This window comes from Hirundo rustica, chromosome 1 (genome assembly GCF_015227805.2).
Source record: "Hirundo rustica isolate bHirRus1 chromosome 1, bHirRus1.pri.v3, whole genome shotgun sequence".
Taxonomy (NCBI): Eukaryota; Metazoa; Chordata; class Aves; order Passeriformes; family Hirundinidae; genus Hirundo; species Hirundo rustica.
The window spans coordinates 39,312,621-39,337,793 of NC_053450.1; the positions used below are offsets into that span (position 1 = coordinate 39,312,621).

The 25,173-nt window shown below is 39.2% G+C and overlaps 1 protein-coding gene across 2 annotated transcripts; it reads left to right on the top strand.

The window, feature by feature from the left end:
- The first annotated feature begins 41 nt into the window (after nucleotides 1–41).
- LOC120763053 (kinesin-like protein KIF20A) lies at nucleotides 42–24,244 on the top strand. 2 transcript variants are annotated; one of them, XM_040086067.1, is made up of 19 exons: nucleotides 42–63; nucleotides 677–825; nucleotides 2,023–2,097; nucleotides 5,120–5,239; nucleotides 6,131–6,269; nucleotides 6,359–6,543; nucleotides 9,791–9,887; nucleotides 10,369–10,566; nucleotides 10,650–10,761; nucleotides 12,240–12,311; nucleotides 13,774–13,920; nucleotides 14,417–14,582; nucleotides 15,999–16,169; nucleotides 16,823–16,962; nucleotides 18,479–18,644; nucleotides 20,241–20,358; nucleotides 20,441–20,508; nucleotides 22,076–22,195; nucleotides 23,381–24,244. In XM_040086067.1, exons 2-19 carry the CDS (start codon nucleotides 694–696, stop codon nucleotides 23,654–23,656), a joined length of 2,502 nt encoding a protein of 833 aa, XP_039942001.1. In that variant the 5' UTR covers nucleotides 42–63; nucleotides 677–693; the 3' UTR covers nucleotides 23,657–24,244. The 2 variants fall into 2 exon arrangements, with proteins under 2 accessions (XP_039942001.1, XP_039942017.1); XM_040086083.2 differs by lacking the exons at nucleotides 42–63; nucleotides 677–825 and adding an exon at nucleotides 1,532–1,557.
- The last annotated feature ends 929 nt before the right edge of the window (nucleotides 24,245–25,173 follow it).

Here is a 25,173-nt window from a genome sequence, read left to right on the forward strand (position 1 = left end):
GCCTCTCCTCCCAAAATGCCCCTCCCTAGGCAGCCCGGCTGGCGGGTTCCTGCGCGCGCCAAGGTAGCGGCGCTCCCGGGCAGGGGGCGCGGCGCGGGGCTGGGCGGGCTCGGGAGCGGCGCTGCCTCGGGAGCGGCGCTGCCTCGGGAGCGGCGCTGCCTCGGGAGCGGCGCTGCCTCGGGAGCGGCGCTGCCTCGGGAGCGGCGCTGCCTCGGGAGCGGCGCTGCCTCGGGAGCGGCGCTGCCTCGGGAGCGGCGCTGCCTCGGGAGCGGCGCTGCCTCGGGAGCGGCGCTGCCTCGGGAGCGGCGCTGCCTCGGGAGCGGCGCTGCCTCGGGAGCGGCGCTGCCTCGGGAGCGGCGCTGCCTCGGGAGCGGCGCTGCTCGTAGCCCGGGTGTCTGCGAGTGCTGAGCGTTCCGGGGAGCGGCCGCGGGTGGATGAGGGCAGTGCCCGGCTGAGGCTGTTAGCGCGCTTTCCTTTCTGTGCTTCCTAGTGTAACCTGCCGGGTGGTTTTTGTGATTTTTTTTTTTTTTTTTTTAAGGTGGTACTCACCAAAGTTCTCTAGATAACCGTTTATATACGTGTGGCCCCATCTGTGTTATACTCAGTATCTATTTTTTTTCCGTTCTCTGAGAAAATGATTTTTTAAATTTTTTTTTCCCCTCCCTTTCCTTACAAGTTCCATTGCAGAGAGCGATGGCTGATGAGGGGAAAGACTGTATCTCCACGGAAGCGTGTGATGTGTTGGACTCGGTTTCTTTTCTGAGTGTAGAGGGTAAACCTTCACCCTTGGAGTCAACAGTATTGCCTAATACAGAGGAACAGCAGGTGTGGATTGGTTTTACAAGGTGTCTTCTGGTGATGCTGGGTTGGGTTTTTTTGTGGATTTGGGGTTTTTTTTTAAAGCTTTAATAAATGTTTCTTTGGCAAGAGCTGCTGTGCTCCTCTGCCCCTGAGATGTTTGATTCTTCTGCTTATTTCTCGTTGCTTACACGCGGGTCATAGCCTGCACCAAATGCATGGCCAATGCCATGCAATGTGATGTGCTAAACTTTGAGAAAAAAAGTGAAGGACTTCCGAAATTGCAATTTGCATGTAACGAGATTGTACTGATCTTTTTAACAAGCTGTAAAAATATATAGTACTCCTTGATGTGGAAGCTCATTGGGTGCTTGGAAATAAAAATCTATAATGCTCTGTTGTGCTTCAGCAGAAGATAATTACCCAACTATGCGATTTTAAAGGGATTGCGTTTCCTGGATGACTTTTCCTTCAGGTGACTTCATTTTGTCTGATTAGTGCTCGTCATGGCAGGTCCGTGGAGAACCCCAGTAAATTCATCTGGTGAATGAAACGTTGCCAAAGTAAAGCCTGAAGCTCCTTGAGAAAGGAAGGAGTGCCGAGATCCCTCTAAAATGCTCCCTGCTATTATCGCTGTACCTGGGTGGGGATATTGTATAGTGGTTGGGGGATGGAAAAGGCCATCCTGGACCCGAGCAGCTGAGAGCAGTAGCCTGGCTGGTACTGTGAGGAAGATGAGGGTCTGGTGCCTGGATGGTGGTAAGGAAGTGGTCTCTTGAGGCTAGGAATGCCTCAGTCGGTGCTAATTGAATGTGCTCCGCACAAAATGAAAGTGCAGTACTCTGTAGCAGCTGTTAGAGTAACACAGCTAGAATTCAGTACGGCGGGAGACCAGAAGGTGGAAGCACTGCAGTTTGTGCCTGTGATAGCGTTCTCCTTTTAAAACAAAGTACTGGCTTTGTCGTGAAAGAATGCTAAAGGGAGGGGAGGGGGGGGGGGGGTGTTTTCACAAAAAAAGGGTTACCTAAGGACAATAGAAGGTAAAGAAGCAAATTAAAGTTTAGAGTCTGAACTTGACATGAAAGGAAAATGTGAGACATTAATATAAAATAGGAAGCACTGTATCAGGTATGTATGTATCAGGCTGCTATGATTTGGGGCAGTTCTGTTTAAAAAGTGGCAATTATAACTGTGTTTTGTGACTTTCTTCTTTCTAATGAATAGGTATATGAGCCTTTGAAAGTCTTCTTGAGAGTGAGGCCCTTTTCTATAGCAGAGCTTGAAAGCCATGATGCCCAGGTTTGTTGTAGAACTAAGAAATAATGTTTTTCTTCTCCCCCAAACAACACATAATATTCTAAGAACTTTCTTTTGCATAATCCATATACTGCCCCCACGTGGAATTATTGGGCACCTGGATAGATGCAAGATTTTTTTTTTCACTCCCATGACTTTTAATAATTTATATGGTATAGACATGCACACCTGTAGCACTTCAAAATTCCACTGGGTGTGTTATTTAAAAATTGGTGTCAACTCTGTGTAGTGCTCAAAGATACAAAGGAGTTCCATGGGAGAGATGATGCAATTCTAGGCATAATTGGAGTATGTGACCCTTGAGTTTCTTTGAAATGCTTGAATGATCTCCTATCACCTCATCCTGGTGACTTTTTGCTCAGCCTGTCAAAAATCTTCTGTAACCTCTATGCTGTCAGATTCAGATGCTTCAGCATTTTACATGCACAGGTGTACAAACATTAAGAACTTCTCTTCCCCTTTGATCACTGATGCAAAGGACAAGGTCTCTGTTTCCTATCTCTCAGCTCTTGTCTTTGCTGGCACTCTGATTGAAGAGAGGTCAGCTTGAAGAGCTCTGAGAAGGATTTAATATTAGTTCTTATTTGCTTCTTGTAATTTGCTTTTTAAAAATTGTTCTTGCTTTTGATTTACCAGAATTGGGACCTTTGTATCATTTTCACTTGGATAATTCTTTTCCCTGCCTCACCTTCCCTTTGTCTTTGCTTGGTCAGCTCTTCTTGAATAGTGTGTACTTCCACAGTGCTTCCAGTTTGGTAAATTCCACAGTCTGAGCTGGCTCCAAGTGTAAATTGATTTGCAAAATCAAATTGTTTCATGAGTTGTTCAATGCTTTCCTCTTTGGAGTGAGACATTTCTTAAAAGCAGGGAGGAAAAAAGTGAACATTGAAGTTTGTACTAATTTTTTTGGTTATATGTAATTCGGGCTGAAATAGTTGAACTTCCAACCTATTAGCTGTATAATCTATTTTGCGTGGGATTAAGGCTTTTTTCTCAGCATCCAAAAACAGAGTGATTGAAACACCTTCAACATTTTCAGTGTTTTCTACTTTCTTTACTATCATCTGAATCCATGAAGAAAATGCTTGGTAACAAATGGAAGAGCCCCACACAAATTAGGACAAAACAGTTAAGTAAACCTCACTTCCTAACTGTTAAATCAAACAGATCAATTTAATTTTTTAGGTCTTTTATTCCTTCTTGCCATGCATAATTTCCAGGAAAGCACCTTTGTTCCAAATATAAATACAGGAGAAAAAAAAAAAAAAGAAAAAGTAGACCCAAGACCTATTTCTTATAGTTGTAGGCTGATGCTTTAAACACTCAGCAGGTTAACCGATCAGTTGATGCTTATAGAGATAGTGATTTATGGAAGTAAAGCTTAGGAGCTCTGGGGGAAATTCTGTACTCCTGCCAGAGATTCTCCAGAGTCACTTGTAGGAAAGCAGGTAGTTGTGTTTTTTGGATATAAATGGTGTGTACAGTGCCAGAAATGGTCCAGCTCCTGCCAACTTACCTGCAGTGTTGGCTGGGGGAGTGAATTGTTACCAGCTGGCTTCCATCTCTGCAGATCTGACTACTCTGGGCTTCTACTCACAGGCTTCTACGAGGCTTCTGGCGGCTGATGGCACATGCTGCAGATCCTGGATTATTCTGTAGCTCTCTAGGGTTTAGTACATCTGACCTGCATTCCTGTCCCTGGTGATGTGGGAGAAATGTTAAAGGCTATATAAGTTCAGGGCCTGGCACAGTGAGCAGGTGACTGGTGTAAATTCAGAAAGCAGTTTCTTAGAGCTTCTCAGAATCACAGAACAAACTGAGTTGGAAGGGACCTGCAAGGATCATCGAAGTCCAACTCCTGGCCCTGCACAGGACAGCCCCCAGAGTCACACCATGTGCCTGAGAGTGCTGTCCAAATACTTCTTGAACTCTGTCAGGCTTGGTGCTGGGAGCATTTCCCTGGGGAGCCTGTTCCAGTGCTCATCCACCCTCTGGGTGAAGAACCTTTTTCTAATCTCCAAATTAAACCTCCCCTGACACAACTTCAGGCCATTCCTCCGTGTCTTGTCAGTGGTCACCAGAGAGAAGAGATCAGTGCCTGCCTGTTCTTGTTTCCTCGTGAGCAAGTTGTAGGCTGCTGTACCAGTGAATTACTGGCATAGATCTTCTATATCAATTAATAACCAGACTTATTAATTGAGGCTCCTAGGAACAACAGTACTTCCTACGTACATACCACACGTGGATTAATTGTTTTAGAAGTTCTGGCCAGTCTCTGAAGGTAAATGTCAGATTAAGTTACAGTCGTTCCTTTCAGATGATGCATCAAGACATTGTTAAGCTATACTGGGAGTTCACTTTGCATCTTTGGTAGTCAGTCTGGTGTGAAATAAAATTTCCTTTAACACTGCATGCTACATTTATCCAGCTAGTGAGTGTTTGGTAACTGTATTTCACCTTTACTTAATTGAGAAATAGCAATCAAATTACTTGAAACTAATTCAGTTTCTTTCATTATTGGTACCGCTATTTATCAGTCAAAGGATAATGCTTCAGAGTTACTTTACTTTGTTAATTCTGCTCTTAGTCTGTTTCACACTGAAAATGTCTGTTGTGGAAAAACAGTAGATTTCTATTTAATTTTGTTTTCATAGAGATTGTGCAAGTCACAATCACAAAATATGAGGGTTTAGAAAGTGTTCCCAAGGAAAGGTTGCTGAAAAGAATGCTAATAAAAGTTTTTACCTTTTAGAAAACCCCAGAGGATTGCCTTGACTTTGTCTATACTCTGGCTTTCATGTGAAGTGACTATCTCTGTAGTGACATGCCTCAAGATGATATATGTGAATTGTGGGACTTTTTATAGCTCTAGTGAATGGGTGAAGACACCAGGCTTCTGGGGGTTTGTTGGAGGGGGTGTTAATTTTTTGTTTTGTTCATCCCAGAATAATTTTCCTGAGTAATTTTGTGTCGTGTTTTGGCTTACCTTGTCTTGTTTTTTAAGGGCTGTGTAACTATTGAAGATGCCCAGACAGTAATTCTTAATGCCCCCAAAGAGTCTTCTGCAATGAAAAACAGTGAAAGAGGGATTGGTCATGCTGTGCACAGCTTCACCTTTTCTCAGGTAGGCCATTAAAATTTTTGGTTTTGTTTTTTTTTCACTATAATGAAAGCTGAATTTTGTATTATGTCATGCAATGTGATATTTCTTCTTTTAATTATATGTGGTGGTACTTGCTTTTTTTTTGAGAGAGACTGCTTATTAATTACTGATAAGCTGTCAGGAAAGCTGTATTACAATAGAGGTGCCTATTAGATGAGACAAGGAAGCTTCTTTGGCAGATATGTGGTTTTCTTTGATTAGATGCTACAGAAACATCTTGTAGGCACAAACTTTGTGGTTCTGCTGTTCCTGCAGGTGCTTTTATCTCAGAAGTGTTACAGGAAACGTTATGTTTGTAGGAATTTTCGTAAGCATGTGTTTAGTAACTTCCTTATGAAGGAATAGCTGCTTAACTGCTTAAACCTTCTATATTGAAAGCAAATTTCTTAACCTTAACAAGAAATTCTGTTCTTACAGTACCAAAAGATAAACAGTTCCAGGCCTTGAGTTTTTTAGACCATTGTAATGCTGACTTTCAATCAGCAACTGGTGACTGGTGAAGAGTGAGGAGGGAGTTTTACATCACCAGCAGAGCTCTTGAAAGCATCCACTGAACAGCATGTGCTCAATAGAATTCTGAGCAGCTTATTTTAGGAGTAGGAAAATATTCAAAAATGAGTGCAAGCCTGAGTGCCTCTCAGAATTAAGCGGGTATCCTGTGAGAACCCAATAGAAAACATTGAATCAGAGAAGGGGTTCGTGCAAGACAGGAAATGAAGCTGGTGTCTCCTACCCAGCTTGCTCTGAAAATTAGTAATTTCTAATCAGTACTTAATGTTTTGGCTTATTAGACTTCTTTGTGCCATTTGTCACTCCTTTTTTCTTTTTTTTTCTTTCTTCCCTTTATCCTAGGTCTTTGGACCAGAAACTACTCAGAGTGAATTTTTTGAGGGCTCAATGAAAGATATCGTAAGAGCATATGTTAACGGAGTGAACGGACTGGTATTTACTTATGGAGTTACAAACGCAGGCAAGACATTCACTATCCAAGGTATAAAATATTTGCAGGTGTAAAAACCAAGTCAAAACCAATGGCAGGCTTACATGAATATCTACACTTATTTTTTGAATATTTTTAAGGGACTTCAAAGGATCTTGGTATTTTACCTCGTTCACTTGATGTGATTTTTAACCACATAAGCGGAAGACATTACCTGAAGATGAACTTCAAACCATATTTGAGCAATGATGTTAAGAAACTAGAAGATGAACAAGTTAAGCAAGAAGAAGCCTTAAAAACTGCTATTCTTGCATCACTGAAAGAGGTCAGTGACCAAATTCTTCTTAAAGCTGTCCTGTAAGACAGGAGGTTTTTAAAAGTCTTTATTCCACTATTGGTTCTTTATATATATTAAAATCTACATTATGCATAGATACATATAATTTCAAAGTTCACCATATAAGACAATTGGCTGTTTTTAGAGCTCAGGGTAAACTGGAAGAACTTTCTGCAGCACACAGCTCAAACCAAAAACCATCACAAAGCCAAATCTCAATTTCTAGAGAGAAGTCTCCTCTTTAGAAGAGCAGTTCTGACACTGTGGTGGCAGTAGCCTTTGGGAAGTCTGAGAGCTACATGACCTATCTAAAACCTGGTTCTTGTCAAGTGGCTCTTCCTGTCGGTCGGGTTGCCAGGCTTGATCTTGGTGCAGTCATTCAAATGCTTGTATGAGCTCAGGAGAGATGATGGCACTGTCTTGGAAGCAGTGAAGAAGGCAGGGAGAGTCCCTTTTGGTGCAAGACAGTCTTAAGGCAGATTAAAAGGTTTATAAACCTGTGATTTATGTAACTTCATAAGGAGACTTTCCGATTCATCAAGTGAAGCGAGATGCCACAAAATGAATGTCCTAAAAGGATTCCTGTCTGCCTTAGGGGTAGTACGTGACTAAAGCTGGTCTCTGAAGGCTGTAGGTAAAAAAACCTGTAGGTAAAATAGAGAAGTCTTTACTGTGGCAACCTCCTGTTCTTATTATCTAGTAATTTCTGTTTCTATGGTAGGAAACTGTCTCACCAGAAAACGGGCATCCATGTATTTGGGGCTATTTTATACTTTTAAGTCCAGTTGCAGTTTGCTGTCAGATTCCTTTTGTTCAGAACATTTTCCCCTGAACTGTGATTCTGTGCATCTAATCCCAGAATGCAGTAGGCTCAGCTGGTTATCATTCAAAGTAACTAAATTAATTCTGGGATGTATAGAAATAATGATTGGGTTTTCTTTTTTCTGTGGTCTTTAATACTAACCTTGTTTTAGTACTTCAGTTAACCCTGAAAAAAATCCTATGATCCATATGTAAAGTTCCACTCTAAATTCTGCTGCTTAATTTAAACCTTGCAACCCAAAACTTTTAGTCTGAGTCTGGTTAACTCTTGAGGAAATATCTCAGATGAAACATCTGAACAATTTGAAAGATTACATATTTATTTTGAAAGTATCTCTGAGTATGTGTATGCACATGTGCATAAAGGATGAGGGGATCTTAAAGAAAAGTTGATATGATTAGGAGGATAGTGAGTAAATACCTTTAACAATTTTATGGAAGCTACAGCCTTGAAAAGAGGAAGAAGCAGCAGCCTGGGGTCTGGAACAAAAGGTCAATATCTTATTTTAAAGATAACTCTATAAAAATATTTCCTTCTGTTAAGTCACAGTCTGACTTACTTATAGCTTAGTGCCTGTATGTTGCAGTAAGTGATCTAGATGCTGATTCACTGCAGTGAAAAGAGAGAAACCCTCCACCGTCAGGAAGGACAGGTAAAAATGAATCAGGAAACTATTACATGACAGGACCTTGTTTATGTGTTAAAACACTTCCACAGAGATAGCTCAATGATCCCCAGTTCTGAACCTGAGCTCCTTGATAGCTTGTGAATGAATAGCATCGCTTTTTGGATGCTCTCTCAGGCTGTAATCTGAGAGCAGATGCGATTTGGTGGGCTTGGCTTTGGTTTACATGGATTTCTGTTGGCTCATTTCCCAGGCTCAGTTTACGTGTCATACAGAAAGAGCTTGCTGCTCCTTTCATTCCCTTGGTTTTAACTGCTCTGAGTGACTGCAGCACTTAATGTCCTGCTGTTTATGTTCTGTATGCAGTACTGCTGCAATGACTCTTGCTTGGCATGGTTCATACCCTCTTTCCTTCCTGGTCTCTTCATGGAATTAAATACTGGTTTTTACTGGATTAAAAGATGCCTTATGTGCATTCCTATTCCCACCTGTTCTTGTATTTTCTATTAGATGTCAGTTTCTGTTGTTGGCAAACATTGTCAGTTCCTGTTCCCACTTGTTTCTAGGCTGTCATCCTCATGCTCTATTCTATATTTCATTTGAAGAGCAGTGTAGCAACAGTTAATTCACTCAGTTTTCTCACAAAACCTTTACAAAAAATTGTCACATGCACATGTGGTACTAGGTTTTCTAAGTTCCACTGCATTTCTGACATGCACAGATGAGATACCATGTGTGTCAGTCCCATATCATGCTTGGCACTTCACAAACAATGAATAGGATCCCTGCTGTGGTTAGACTTCTAATACTCAAGAAATAAAGCTATATAGACAGTGCAGCTTTTGGAAAATGGTCACTTGTATGATTTTGTTGTAATTCTATTCTATTTTGTCTTTAAAATGGAAGGTCTCAAACTGTGGCTTTATGTCTCTCTGTAAGAATTCTGGTTTGGATATACCAAGTGGGTAACACTGGCATCAGTAGTCAATCCATGATCCACTCAGTGCTGCTTTCAAATAGCTCTAACACAAAGATTTGCTTCTCTAGATCCGTTCCCTTTTGCTGCAGGATGACTCTCTCTCAGGAAAGAGAAATCAGGGTGAATGAGCTGATTTATAAAATATGGGGAGAGAGGTAGTATGTAAAGATGATGGGCTCTAGTGGGAGTTCTTGCTTTGTTACATTAGTTTTTCCAGGGGTAACTTCAAGGCTGTGCTTCGGTGAATCTTGGCAGGTTTAAGACAATTCTGTTGGTGTAAAGAAATTCAGCAAATGTGTGTATTTAAAGAAACTGTGCTGTTGTCTATTTTTCATGGCCTTTTTAGTTCAGTCTGAATTAAAGCAACATAAGATGTTGTTTTGTCATAACTTAAGTCCTACCACCTTGGCAGTTACTCCTGGAGGAACTTCTCCAGTTCTTTTGGATAACTGAAGCACTGTTCAGGTTTGGTCAACAGCTCATAAAGGCATTCTGGGCTGTTGCAGTCTGACAGAATCCTTTTTCTCCCAGGACTCTGAAGTTAAGTCTCCAGAGTTAGCAGAAACTGGCCACCAAAACTGGTTGCTGGGAGTAGCAGCATGCAATGATTCATGTGATGGAAAGTGGATTTATTGATTATAGTTCAGTGTTATTAAAAAACATTTCACTTTCAGCCAGAGTAAGGGTGGCCTAACACTTAATGCTACTTCAATGTTTAAATCTTAAGTGCTGGAATTGCTGTCATTTTTAAGTTCTGCTTTTCTCATTGTCTTTTCATGTGGATTTAATAATCTCTTATTTTCTCAAGGAGACAGAGAGCATCTCAACTACTATAACAAATTTCTGTGATGCAAAGTTGGATTCTTCTGACTGTACTTCAGACAATCACCCTTCTAACTCCCTAGGTAAAATGGAAAACTGTTGTGTGCGGGGAAAAAACATAACATAAATTAAGAAATACTAGCGGGTAACTACCAGTGGATTAAAAAAATCCATATACTATACTGCAAAGTAAATATATATAGGTTTTGACCAAATTTTTGTCTCTTTATCCTGGAGAAAGGGCAACTATATAAAAATATACTTATAGTTTCACTCTTTTTGAGGGGAAGGGGGGGACTTAGTTTTGCAAATATACTGTATAAACTGCTGGAAGTCTGTGATAAAGTGAGGCCATCAGCTTAGAACTTGGGCATATTCTTGTCACTGACTGTTGAGAAGTTTGAACATTTTTGGATAAAGATGAAGTCATTCATGTGTACAACACAGATGTATCTAAGCCTTCTCCTTTTAGCAGTTTCTGTAGGTCCTTTTAGATGCTTCTATATACTGATTTAAAATCTGTCAATGAGTTGATCTTTGAACTCTTCCTCTGTTTTGGGTTAGGAGAGAAGAACTTTGTTCCACTCAACATTCATAGGACTAATACACACCAAAGAACACAAGCAGCTGTGTGGATTTCCTTTTGTGAAATTTATAATGAGTATGTGTATGACCTATTAAATATTTTATCTACATCAAAAACTCAAAGGCGCAGAGTTTTAAGAATTTGTGAGGATCAAGGAGGAAATTGTTACATTAAAGGTATAGTACTGTTTTGTGACCTAGGCAGTTTCTCTGAATTTCTCTGACAATCAGAAATGTATGTAAAAGATCTGTTTTTGCAGATTTAAAGTGGATTAATGTTCAGAGCACTGAAGAAGCCTGCAGACTACTAAAAATAGGAAACAAGAACCGAAGCTTTGCCTGTACTAGAATGAATGAGCAATCAAGTAGAAGGTTTGTTCCTCTAATTAGAAGCATACTCTGTCCATTTTGAGGGGAAAGGAGGAGACTTTAGAATATGTGTGAAATGAACCACTCTTCAGTAACAGTTTAATACTTTCCTTGATTATTCTGGTTTTGTTGTGAAATTCTCTCTGAAAGAAAACTAGGGGAGACACTGTGACTAATAGTAGCTGCACTCAGGTTGCTATTCAAGTCTTTGGACAACCAAAAAGATCAAATCACATTCATTTTTGGGTGCCAACAGGGCTATGCATCTTGGCAAATGCTGGTGGTGCTGAGTGAGAATGGCTGTGTGAGGATGTTGAAGGAAAATCTGGTTAATTTTTCATAACTGGCAGTGTAATTCTTGGAAACATGGAGCCTGTCAGTAGGGGATATAGGAAGGAGCAAGTTATGTGGTATCTTGCAGTGCTGCTAGATTTTCTAGATGCTTTTAGATTGCTGTGTTCAAGCTGAGCTTACTTGGTATTTTAAGAATTAAATTCCTAGCTTTTTTTACCCAGCTCTGGACAGGGATCAGGGAGAATTTGGCTTTTGATGGAGTGAGAGGAAACAGAAGGTTGTATAATTTCTATTGAAAGTGCCTCCTTTCTTGATTTTAATAACCTCTTAATAATTTGTCCTTTAAGTGTGGAAGGGCCGTGTTTTATTTTTTAGCTTAATAGAATCATAGTGTTACTAAGCCTGCTTTTTTTTCTCTAAAAAGTAAGAGTTGTGTTGTTCTGTATTAGCTAAAGACAGCTGCTGTTAAGTTTCATGCTCTTCTTACCGAGTTTTATACCTAATGTTCACTGCTTAAGGCATATACTAAAGAAGTTTGTGTGCTGTGTTTCCTGATGAGTCAGAAAAACTGGGAACTTCTGGTTTTGTGAGTTTTCTCTTTGGTTTCAGACAGCATGCCCACTGCCTATGTAGATTGTTGTCTAAAGCCGCAGTTACTGGATTTTCAAGTGTGAAAAATTCAGCCTTCTTGGAAAACAGAATTATTTCAAAACCAAACAAGTAACTGTGCATATTGAAGTAGGCAAAATTACAGGACTGTAAAACTTGAATTTATTCCCTTCTCCCCACCATTTGTTTCTAAGTTAATCCTTCAGATTTGCTGAGCTCAGATACTGCCTAAGGCTATCTATACGAAGTGGCTGCATGACTACTTGTCTTTTGATCAGTAGACTTTAGTGACTAGCTTGGTTTTTTACTCCGAGAGAGTTTGTAGGCTTCATGTGATGTTTTTCCTTTTCCTGTGTGGAAAGAAATAGAAGGCATAAAACAGTTTTTATTGCTGTTTTTTTTTTTTTTGCTAGTGAATGAATGCATTGCAAAAGTAACTGATGTATTAAGATAACTAGTGAATTAATTCTTGTCCTTTCTTCAACACTGAGCTTTCTGTAGCATACAAATTTTACTTTGCTTCAGTGACTGCTTAATTTTCATAACTGATTATTAAAAAGGCCTTCTTTCCATTCCAGTCACAGTATATTTTCCATCAGGCTTCTCAAGCTAACTGATGAGCATCAGCCACGTGTTCTTGGAGTATCGGAGTAAGTGAATGCTTCATGTGATTACCAAGAATGTAAATATTTTTGAAAAATTAATAAGGTGTAAGCATGCCAAACTGGTGAACTTTCTAATAATAAACAAATTCTCTGAGAGTTGAGAAGGAAATCAGAACTCCACTGAGCACATAAACTGACTGGAAGCTCAACAGGGACAAGCACAGAAGTGTTTTCCTGTCTCTTACTCTAAGGTTTTGCCAGAGCAACTCTGTCAGTAACTTGTAAATCGAGGAAAATGTGTATTGTCTCACATAATGGGCAGGTGGTGGCAGAGTGAGACCATGCAGCACCAGACTATATGTCCTTGTAAGCAGAATTCAGGTGTCTGGCTGATAGAGGGTGATCTCTAGAGCTGGAGGGCAGCAGTTGGTGCAAAGTGCAAGCTATGCCAGTATATCTTCCTACTCTGGGACCAGACTAGGCTTTTTGGGTAGAATGTTTGCGACAACACATTTGGTGTGCTTTTAGAATGCTAACTAAAATCTATCATCCCAAAAGAATGCTGGTGACATGGTCTCAGACTGCTCCAATGTACACTAAGAGGGGATCATCAAATGATTTGCTTAAAAACTGCTCTCCATTACTGTAAAATGCTAATGTAAATGCACCCTGTGAGAGCAGTGTTAAGACCTTACACTTAAGTCTCTGCTCTTTTACAGTTTAGGGAAAGCAGCCTAATCTTCTGGCCTGAAGCCATTTAGACAGCTCTTTTGGGATGGTGTGTCTTTTTATCTTCTGATTGATTTAGCTTGATACAGAAAAATGAAGACAGCCTGTAACAGAATGTTTTAGTTCAGTCCTGGCTCCTACTGATTTCTCTCTCGTGCCTGCTGAGCAGAGATGGTAATAAATATATCTCACTGTGGGATAACACCTTTAAATGTCAGATGTTACAGTGATAAATACTCTTAAGAAAAGATAACTTGAGAAAATTACTGCCTCCGTATTTTTTTGCTGTTCTCTGTCATAGTGTATCCTCCTGGCAAAGCTTGCAGCAGCTGTTAGATGAATGACAGAGTTCGTATGTTGCTTAAGGAAGAAAAGAAACTTTTCATCCTGTGCTAGAAAGGATAAAGAACATAAGGCTTTCATATGTTTTGAAATATGTGCCTTAATAATTTGTATAGGACTTACATCAGTATGAAAGGTTATGGTCTTACAAATTATTTTATTGTAATAAATTTATGTATAAGTGAATAGTGGTTTGGTCACATAAATTATCCAGCTTCCAGGGCTTCTTGTATTTCAATAGATTTCCTAATATAAAGTAGAATTTATTGAATTCCTTCATTATCCAGGACAATTTTCTGATTGTAACATATTTTGCCATGAGGGACAATTCAGTGGTCTGAGTTTAGTAGCCCATAATTGCCATAGCCAAGCAAAGAGCTCTGAGGTGAGCTGGGAAAGACTTCATGTGTGTGTTCTGGATAACTCTTTCATGCAGGTTGTCCTTTTGTGACTTGGCTGGTTCAGAGAGGTGTAATAAAACACATGTCTTTGGAGACAGACTAAAAGAAGCAGGAAATATTAATAATTCCCTTCACATCCTTGGAAAGTGTATTGCAGCATTGAAGCAAAATCAAAACCCAAAGTAAGTGACAAATTATTTACATGCCAGGTTTCATGTGGAAACAGTTAAGTGTCCCTTTACATTTCTGCAAGCTGTTGTGGAGAGCAAAAAAAAGGCCATTTGCAGCAAACCACCAAAATTATTTTGGTGTATGTATATGAACATACACTTTGTGTACAAAGCTCCAGTTTTGTCCTCTTCTCTTCCACCTGCAAATTATACAGGTAGATTCATCAGGCAACTGATAGATGACCTGTACTTGACTTTTGGCTTGTTCCATTATCTGCTTTGGAACACTAGGGAATTGTGAGGCAGACACTATGCTACCTTTACTTTTAAATAGTTCAGTTTGTTAGAGAGCCTACGAAATCCAGGAGAGACCTTGCTCTTTGGTATAAAATAACTTAGGCTTAAATATGAGCATCCTACTGGATCTCTTTCCTGAAAGAGAGAAACAGAATTAAGGTGAGCTACAATAGCCCAAGATTTTACAATTTTATTTTTTTCCCTTCCTGAGGATGAAGCCAAGCTATATTCCATTCAGAGAGAGTAAGTTGACTCGTCTGTTTCAGCCTTTTTTTTGTGGGAAAGGCAAAGCTTGTATGATTGTAAACATCAATCAGCACACTTCCACATATGATGAAACACTGCATGTGATGAAATTTTCAGCTATAGCCAGACAGGTAAGCGTGTATCTACTTTCTCTGCTATTCTGCTGTTTGGGGTTTGGTTGGGGTTTTTTTGTTGTTGTTGGTTTGTTTTGGTTTTTTGTTACTAGTGATTTGTGAAATTATCAGGTTGTATGGATTTGAGGGTGATTTGCATTCTTGATTCATCTTATTAGCTCTTCTGCATGGGGCCTCTCTCTAAAAGGTTTCTAGTAGTCCTGCCCAACTTCAAACCTATTTGTGGTAAGAAGTTAAGACAACAGCAGGTGTCTGGCTGTTCATTTCTACACCACTGATGTTCTCTGTAAAGCACAGTCAAGGCATTTGCAGATATGACTGATTTATGCCATAAATCTGAGCAAATGCAGGATTTCAATTCAATGCAGTTAAACATCTATTGCATGAGATGAGTTGTCTGCAACTTCTCAGACAGTTGGTGGTAGTAAAAGGAGTATCATCTTATTTTGTAGCCTAAATGAGATCTTTTGCAACTGCATTGCTCCTATTTGACTATATGCAAGTAATTAATAATAAAAAAGCATCTTGGCAAGGTTTTCCTGCATCTCCTTCAGTACCCTTGGGTGGATCTCATCCAGCCCCATGGACCTGTGTCTGTGCTGTAGCAGGTCAATGCATTTTCTCCTGGGTTATGAGGACCTCATTTTGCTCCCTGTCTCCATCTCCCATTAAATTCAAGATATGGGGTTGCTGTTTGGCCTTAACCTCATTCAAGTTCCCTGAAGCTGCTTCTTGCAGGGAATGGGATGGTGGGCTATGTTGTGTTTCATAGCAGAAATACAGTTTTTTGTTTTGTTTTAGTCTGGAGCCACAGATTAGTTGTGGCATGTTGTTACAAATCTGTAATAGCATATCTAATATGATCTCAGAGAGGAAGATTTTTCTCTTTGGGTGTGACTTTTGTTGTAAGTATGCACTGTGGAGACAAACTTCTCTGATCTGTTGTCCTATGATGTAGTTACTAAAAATCTTTATGTAAATAGCATAAATTGCTGAATCCTGCTCCTCCTCAGGAAGGAGCAAATATTGTAGGGATTTTCTGCTTTTCATTAACTTTGCAGGAAACTACACCAAACCCCTTATATTTTAGAGGAAGAGAAACCACCATTGTGTCTAGACAAGAATGCTAAGTTTGCTAGCAGATAATATTTTCATTTTCACTCTTTTTAGAGTACTTAAGTCTTATATTCATGTAGAAATTATATCGCATTTTAGAGTACTGAAATTTTATATTCATATAAGAATTGTGTTATCCTGATAGATTCTTTTTTTTTTCTGTTAAAAGGCATGTGAGCTTTTGTTGACATTCATGTAATCATTAAATATTGTATAAATACAATCATGCCACATCTTCCTGGTATTCTGATACCCGCTGTATTGACAGCGTTGGTAAATCAACTCTGGATTTTTCAGGTTATCCAGACAATCCTACCCAAAAATTTTGGTTATTTTCCACCAAAGCTGGTTGGAGGTGATGGCAGATCTCTCATGCACTTTGATGCTAACACGTCTGTTGGTGACTTTGCTGACAGTACTGAAACCTCAGCAGAAGAGGAAGTGGACATCACCATTCTGAGTCATGAGGTAAATGCATGTCTACTTAGAACTGCTGCCAGGAAAGCAATTGCTATTAGTTCTAATATTGTTTTAGCATGAGAGATGTGCTGGAAGCTGCATCAAATGGGGAGTTTAAGTTTCTGTTCAGTATCAGACTGACTAAACATACAGTGGCCTAGTTCGGCGTAGTTGCGGAAGGATGCCCTGTGGCTTTCTAGTTAGGTCAAGTGCTGAACTTGGAATTCAACTGGTTGCCCAACAAGAAGACTAAGGAAGCAGTACATATCTTTAAAATAACATAATTTAGGCTTTTGTGCCTTTTTTTTTTAAACAGCAGTTAACGAGTTAAGATGCAGAATTTTAAAAACAAAGATATACAATCGAATAGCAAGAAACTGTAAAAAGTAAATAGGCTTTATGTTGTTTTGTGCTACAGACTAATATTTAAGGGCCAAAACAGAAGTAAACTTCCTGATAGTGAACACCATCAAGATGGACATGGGATGTATTTGTAGTAGAAATCCATGTTTGAAAATATTTAAACTTTGGTGCAGACCCCCCAAAAACATACGCTTGTTAAAAACACCCCCTGTGGATGGCTGCTTGTGTGAATATTATGTTTGAGATGCATGTCAATTTGTGTTTTGATCTTTTTTTTAACTGAAATATTTAAAATTTAGGACCTCTTGAAAGCTGCAGAGGACTTAAAGGAGAAGTTAGTTGCAGAAAGGCAAAGTAAGCTCCTTCTGGAGGTGAAGATACGTAAAGAGATGGCAGAAGCGATGTTTCGACAGCTGTTGGAAACAGAGGAAGCCTGGAGGCAAGTCATACTGCACTCTGCTTTGAGGCTGGAAGAATTCCACATGTGTAAATGCATACATATGGATGTATATACATCTGTGTGTATATTCAGGACATACCTACTCATGTTATTTAGAGAAGATAGGGCTGGACAGTTTCAAAACCTCTGAAGGAAAGGGAAGAAAGAGCATTAAACTTGTACAGATCAGCCTCTTCCCATTTACAATGAAGAAGTAATCCTGCTTTCTGTTGACCTTTCCTCTGTTTAATTTGTAATTACTACAGCTTGTCCTGGCTTGTTATTACTACTTAGCAGATGTGGAGGATTGTTAGAGGTACCCCACAGAGTGGTTCTTCCAAAACATACGCTCTGTCATGTTAATATGCATGCATGTGCTTAAGGTAGTTAGAATTGTGTTTCTTTTGAGCTTCTCTGCGTGACTTATGAACCATTGTTAGTTTACTATCTTAAAAACTGCTGTGGCTCTCTGCACTGGTGTTAATAATATAGGAACTTTTTTCAAGTTCAGATTCCTCAAGTTGAGTTCACTTCCTCTTAACTCTTCTTTAAATCAGTTTCCTGCTGTTTGAATCATTAACAAAAATCAACACCAGGTTTCCAGCTGAGCACATTATGGTTTAACACCTGCACAAGTTTTAAAATTATTTGGTTGCCTTTAGCCAAACACATGAAGTAGCATTGATGCTTTTTCTCTATTGAGATGGTGTTCTGCATCACTGATGGGGCATGTTTTTAAATTTTGACAGTAATGGAGTAACGTGTAATGTATTGAAATAATAGGTGGAGCAGGACTTCTCACAAGAGTATGAAATGACAGGACAAGGAGGAGAGGATTCAAACTGAGAGTTGGTTTAGATTGGTTATTATGAAAAATATTCTTTATTGTGAGAATGATGAGGCACTGGAACAGGTTGCCCAGAGAAGTTGTGGATGCCCCATCCCTGGAAGTGTTAAAAGGATGTGTCGGAAAGATCTAGTGAAAAGTGTCCCTCCCCGTGACAGGGAGGTTAGAATTAGATGATATTTAAGGTCTCTCCCAACCCATTTTATTATACTATGAAAATGAATTTGGTATTGATCTTAAATGGAAAACAAGAAAAACCAACCAAAACCCCCCCAAAAAGATGCCCCCAGGGTATTTGCTTCAAATATAACATCTAAAGGGGTGTGGTCAATTCTATTGCTATATGTTGGTGGATTTTCTTACAGTCGTTGGTGGTTTTTGGTTTGTGGAGTTTTTTTGTTGTTGTTGGTTTTGTTTGTGTTTGGTTTTTGGTTTTTTTGCTTGACAGTTGTTAAGTGTGTGTCCTTCTATAGAACTTTTTTTGGTATATGCCAAGTAGAAGTTACACTTTGGCGCAAGTCTGTAGGATCATTGAGATTAAAAGGAAAAAAGTACTTTGTCTTTTTGTCTCACTATTTCTGATTAGAGAAATAACTTTAATATTGACAGCTGAATACGTGCAGTCAAATGGGATGCAAACATCATAACTAACTAACGTGTTCTCTTCAGCAACCGCTTGGAGGATATGAAAGACAGCTATGAAGAAAAACTCGAGAGCAAATTTGAAATGTATAAAGAAGCCATTAAGAAACATGCATATATGTGTGCAATGGAACAAATTGAAGACCATTATGTTCCCATAGAAGAATTTCTAGCTGAACAAGAGAAAGTTGAGGTATGACTTGGCTGCCATTAAAGTGTGTTCTAGCCTCTTAACTGCAAATTTTGCTTTTCTTTAAGAGAATCACTCTGGGTTTTGAATGTAACACAAAACAAGGAAAATAGCTAGCAGTTCAGCCGTGCTGTTCTGTGTTCAGTGCTCACCATAAGCATACAGATGTCTTCTCTCTGGCACCACCTGTAGTGCACACCTAAGCCTCTCATGATCTTTGAGGCCACAGTTCAGTTAAATCCAAGTCTTCTTTATCTTTGTGGTGTAATGACTGGAACACTCAGGGGAATGATGTATGTGGGAATCTGGCTTTCTAGAGATCTTTAGGATCACAGGATGTAGAGTAAAATGCTGCTCTGAAGGGGTGATGGGGAATTTGTTACAGGATAGCTATTTTAATTATAACTGATCTCTGATCTGGAGGTGGTGAGAGGATAGTGGGATAAGAAACTGATGAGAAATCAAACTTCATGCAGGAGTGAACTCAATCCTCTGAATGTACTTAAACATAGAATTGCTCAGAGTTGGCATTAGTAAGTTGCTACTCCTTTTGCAATGCAGCCAGGATAGCTATAAGCAAATCAGTTTTCTAACCTCTGCACAGATGGTTAAGTGCATCCAGGCAGCAGATGAGCCCTGTGGGTCCTGTTGTTTTCAGAAGGTTTTTAGTGGAGGAATGGAACAGCTGTGGTGTCCACCAGAGGAGCTTTCTCACTGCACTCTCCTGTTCTGGAACGGATAAGACATCACACTCCATGGATAGGCAGGTTCCTTTAAAGACATGAGAAGTGTGTTTGTCTTGTAGATTGTGGTTTATAAATGTTTCTGCTTTTATGTCTCTCCATTCAGGTGCTGACAAGCAACACCATATTATGTAATGGCCTGGTTTTTTCCAGCTCCTTCAAATTTGGCCTTTTTCCTCACTTAGACTTTGTTTCTCTTCTCAGTTAAATCTTGGCTATACATTATATTAGAGTGGACAAAAAGAGTTTTAATAGTGCTCTTATATTGGCCAAGAGGCTCATAAGGGAAGATTCAAAGAGCAAGATGCTTTTGGTTGCAAGTCAGATAAGAAACTATTGAAATCCCTGAAATGTAAAAAGGATAGTTGACAAAGGAGAGCACAGCCTGAATCTGAGTGGGCAGCTTCAGAGAACCAGAATTAGATGAGTAACTTTTCTTGATGATGCTACTTATTTTATTTCTCACTCTCAAATACTGCCCCAGCAATCTGATAGATACTGGAAAAGAGTTTGAGATTAAAATGTAGCTCTATGAAGTACCTTCTTCCTTAGCTAGCAAGCTAACTCACAACAGTGTTTAGCACAGACACAAAGAAATTTCCTTTCTGCTATGTGGTTACTTTTAGTACGGTTTGGAAATCCTCAGACTGGAAGGGTTGACTCCTGCATAAAGAATCTTCCTCCTAGATGGTTTTGTGACCTGAGTGTTATCCTTCACTGTGATTTCCTAACAATAAACTGTGAAATAATTTGAAATTGCATGTGTGTGTGGTGTAATTGATGGATGTGCAGTAATGCATCAGATCAAGCAGAAATGCAGACAACATGCCCTACCATATGCCCTTATTTTTTTCAGGATAGAGAGGGAAAAATACTGCAATTGGAAAGGCAACTTGATGAACAGTCAAGGAGGCTGTTGGCTCTGGGAAGTCTGAGCTCGGATATTCCGACTACTGAAAATAACATGGAACGAGGTAGGAATGCAATCTGGGTATTCAAAGTTCCATTTACTTCTAGTAATGTGTATAAACAAACAAACTTTTCTTTTGCCTATAGATCTTACGGACACCACAGTGAGGAGAGCCAATGAAGGATTGCAGAAACAATGTGAAGAGAAGGAAGAGGTAGCTCTTGCCTGGTATTTATCTGGGGATAGTGATTGTAAACTCTACTGTGGTTCAATGCTTAAAGATGTGCATTGTAAACAAAAGCATGAAGATTCCTGCAAATGGGCATTGAGCTTATCAAAAAAAGCCCTTGCCCAGTTGCGGATGACTTTTGCCAGAGACTCTTCTGGCTTTATTCTGGTCTGTTAAACCATTTGCTGCTCTAAGAAGTCCTGGTGAATGTGGCGGGAGTTGGAAGTAAGGAAGTGTGTTTAGCCTTGTGTTGGAATTTATTGTAAATATTGCTGCTGTGACCTCAGTGCTTTCCTTCCTGAAATGCTGTCTGCTTCTGCACAGGGGAACTCTTATAGAGCCTGGTAATAGTTTAGATTTTAGGTGTCTAAAGTCAAAATAGTGCCTTAAAGCAGTCCTTTCTGGAAGTACTCAACTCCACTACCACCCTAAACTTAAGTAAAGGTGAATACCTATGTTCTTCAAACAAAATCTGTGTTCTGAGTGCCATATAGAGGTGGGAATTATAGAAAACATTAAGTATGCATTTTTATTCTGTTCCTTGAGTGATCTTGTAAAGATACAGTTCATTGCCCATGTTTAAAGAGGATGGGGAGAAGGGAAGACATAAATCTTGCTTCTTTCTCTAATATCAAGTATGAGTAGGGATTGGAGAAATAGTTCCAGCTGGTTCTAATAAACTATGTAAATGGAAAGTGAACTCAAATCCGTTTCTATTGAGAAAGAATACTCCAAAAATAACTTTTTCCTTACCAAGTTTAATGTCTCCCGCTATAGCCACGGCATTTGTTTTCCACTCCTGTTTTTGAGACATCTACATAATTTTTCCATGCCACTTTCAAATTTTGGTGAAACTTTGGCTTGTATGTTTGTTATGAGTATACAGTTAATGATTGCTTTGTATGGCTAGAAAGTGTTAGAATGGTGAGATGGATTCCTGGCAGTAACTGAAGAGAGAATGGTTTAAACCAGTTGATTCTACCAGTGCCTTCCTACTGCTTTGCCTCAAAGATCAGTGCATGCTTGACTTGTAATTCACCACTTTTTTTCTTCCCATTCAGCCGTTAAACATGGGCAAAGGGTGTGAGGTTTTTTAGCAACTTCATAGAAGCAAATTAACGGTAACATTTATTTTTCTGCTTCAGAATTTATTTTGCCTCTTGGGGCTTTGGCTTAATTCATTAATATTCCCATCAGAAAGGTGAGGTCTTCTGTGGTAACTGTGCTCCAGTTCTTTATAAGAATATTTTTAATGAGACAAAAGTGTTCTTTTAGCTACTCTTACTGAAATGGAGCAGGCTGTTCCAGATGCAGCTTAGTCTGTGCTACTGTTCATTGATGGGCAGATCTGTAAATCATAGCAGCTTCAACACAACAGCCTTTGAATGCTCCAGCTGTATTTTATCACCTGAAATGATGAGCTGGGACATAGGAGGTTGAGAGAGGCAGAGTTTCTTCTTTTGATCTTGCAGTTTGCACTGTTCTAGTCATAAACAAAATTAATGTAAAACATGTTGGTTTGAACTTCCATGTGTATGGGCTTTATTTTCAGCTTATAAAATCTCTGAAGTTTAAAATACAGAAACTAAATGAAACCCTTCTAGAAGCCAATGAAGGCTACAGAAAAATGGCAGAAGAAAACAGTCAACTGAAGCACACAATCATGCTCAAGGTTAGTCAGTGGCTTAAAAACTTTGATATGGCTTGTATCTATAGTTGTACTGGATGCTTCTGCATCTTTTTACATGTAAAGCCACTGTTAAATTAGCAATTTGTTTTGATGTTAGTATTTTTTCTGTGGCTAACTTCCTGAATCATGAGCTCAGAGCCCTTGTGTTTCACTGCTTGACTCTGAATCTTGTAAGACAAAACTCATTTTTCTACTTAAGTGATTAGACTGTCAATAGGGTAACCCTGCTGACAAAGCCTGCTAATCTAAAGCTGTTGCGAATTATTGTCAAGCAAAGAAAATACTACTTAGAACTCATCATGAGGCATGTTGCTGAGGCAAGCAAGGTGTCAGTGCACAGATGTTACTGCAAAAAGGCCTGAAGATCTATACCTTTAAAGCTGTACTGACAGTCCTGCCAGAATTGGTCAAACTGGATGAGAGATACGGGCAGATAAACTGTTTAATACAGAAATAGGCATATGTCCTTGAAAACCAGGGACTTCCTAAAGTTTACAGCACCTGACCTCAGATATCAACTAGATTCCTAAAAAAAGAATGGAACTTTTGAACTCTTGGCACTTTGAATCTATGCCTCACTTGTAATCTGCAATCTGCATATATAATAACTGCTTAGTGATGTCTTTTTTAGAACATTAGATTACTTTCTGCATACTTTTTAGTTTAAATCTGAGACTGAAAATTATTTGACTTGAACGTCTTAATTGGAAGATACCTTCCTATCCATTCTTAACAGCAAGATGATTTTGTTAACTAGAGATTAAAGAGTGTATTTAACACTCTGCATTCTGCCCACTGGAAGCATTTGTTCAGTCCTGGTTAGCAGACTTATGCCATAAGAGTTCTGATTTGGTCAGTTTTGCTTTCAGAAATTGCAAGGCAGGAAAGCCACCTTTATCTGGTTCCCAGAACAACATCGATTCTTTGCACAGTGTGACAAAGCATTTTAGTGTCAGACTTGGTCTTTAACTAGATTTTATGGCCCTGTAGTTTGCTGGGTTTCTAATTACTTTGATGTAATTTAGAGGAAATGGGTGCTGAATAGCTATATGATGTAGCAATAACAAGGGTGTTTATGGGTTTAATAAAATAATGTGAACCAAAAAATTAACAGCATGAGAGAGACCATGCAGTGTTCACATACTTAACACAGCCTTATCCTCAAAGGATCAAGAAATGAATAGTCTTCAGAACTGGGCTAAACGTGTTCTGGAGCTTGAAGAAACAGTGTCTTCCCTGCAAAAAGAGCTTGAAGAACGGAAAAAGCATTTCTTTGCGGAGGAGTCAAAACAGCAGAAACCCAGGAGAGGTTTGCTGGCTAACCTGAAATCCACAGTAGCATCCACTGCTAGTACACCTCTTGGTAAGGGCTGGGGGAAGCATGAAGAGGCTTCACCCTATTCAAGAAAACAAGTACTGTTGCCTCATAAAGCAAAAGAATAATATTTGATAAATCCAAGTGTGCATTTACTGGGCTTCTTTATTAGTCTTAAACTGTTGGTAGCTCTTAGATGCCATCTTCGCTGTCATTGTTGACTGATAGAAAAATGTTTAATACGGAACTTTTTAAATTAAATCAGGGTTGAATTTAGAGCTATAAAGTTTGAGTCTTTTAAAAGCACAAAGACATGTGCTTTTCCTGTTGATATAGGGCTGTGATTTGAGGAATACATATGTATATTTTAATTCTGGAGTAACTGCTATTATGATCTTCTGTATACTGATAAATGTGTGGTTTATGCAAAGTCGGATGTCCCTCATCTGCTGTTCATTATGTTTTTAAGTTATTTTATTTCGTTGCTGATTCCTAGAAATCCAATGGCTTGTAAACTTAATCCTAAGTAGTTAAAATAGCATGGTTCTTCAGTTAATAGTCTGGTTTTGACCTGGAGACTCCCTTCTTGGGACCAAACTAAGCAAACTGCTTAAGAAAGCAATGAAATGAAATCTGATCTGGCCCATTGCTATTTCTCAGCTCACTTGGATTTGTAAAGAAATTTGTTTTAATAAAATTTGAATTTCCACTAGGAATATGTATTAAACTTAGAAAAGTGTATTTAATAAAAATTTCCATTGCTAAATTCAGCTCTGACTCTTCATTTTATAAATCAGCAAAACCAAGATAAGGAAAGATTATAAAATTAGAACCCAAATAATGATAGTGATTTGATATAGGATGATCTTGAGTTGAAAGAATCATATCCTTGATTATATTACTCATCTTTTATCTAGTAACTTAAGGATGGAAGACTGGCCCATGATAAAATCTGAAACAGTTTTCCTAGAGCCCTTTGCAGTCAGTGAAGGTGATGGGTTTTTTTAACTACTGTGGAGGTACTGCAATTGCACCTGCAGTTGCTGGAGGCTTGTTGTGGAATCTGTGAGTAAATTGGATAGATCAGTCCCTGTAATGGTTCCAAGCAAGAACCTCACTCTCCCTGGGGAGACAGTAGGTGGTGCAGCCTTCCCGTGTGACAGGAGGACAGCCCTTCTCTGCTGTGACTCCTCTTGCCCGGTCCTTGAGAGTTTTGGGTTGGTCTCTGGTCAGTAATCACTCTGACATCTATTTAACAAGGCTGCAGGTGTTGTACTTCAGCCATTGCTTTTCTCATGTTTTGAACTGTTTCTGTTAAATACAGGATTATCTGGCTTTAGTAATTCTGAAGGCCTATAATCCCTGCAAGGTAGAATTTCTAAAATATTTTCCTACTCCCATATAAACTATTCAAGCTATTAAAAAATATTTTGGTGTAGTTATATGAGACACTGAATTGAGGGAGAAAGTTATGTGCGAATTGCTTTAGGAAAAGCAATTAAAAGAGAAGTTGAAAAGTCATCAGAACAGGCTCATACTGGAAAATTTCCATAATACCATTTCAAACTACCTTGTGCTACACCTTGGCAGCCTGTCTAGCAACTTTATGTGCCACTGCCTATAACCTCCTATTCCCTGAGCAACT

Coding starts and splice junctions, on each gene's coding strand:
- LOC120763053 (XM_040086067.1), top strand. CDS start 694: ATGGCTGATGAGGGGAAAGACTGTATCTCCACGGAAGCGTGTGATGTG. Junction 2,098..5,119: donor TTGAAAGCCATGATGCCCAG/GTTTGTTGTAGA, acceptor TTGTTTTTTAAG/GGCTGTGTAACTATTGAAGA. Junction 6,544..9,790: donor TTCTTGCATCACTGAAAGAG/GTCAGTGACCAA, acceptor TATTTTCTCAAG/GAGACAGAGAGCATCTCAAC.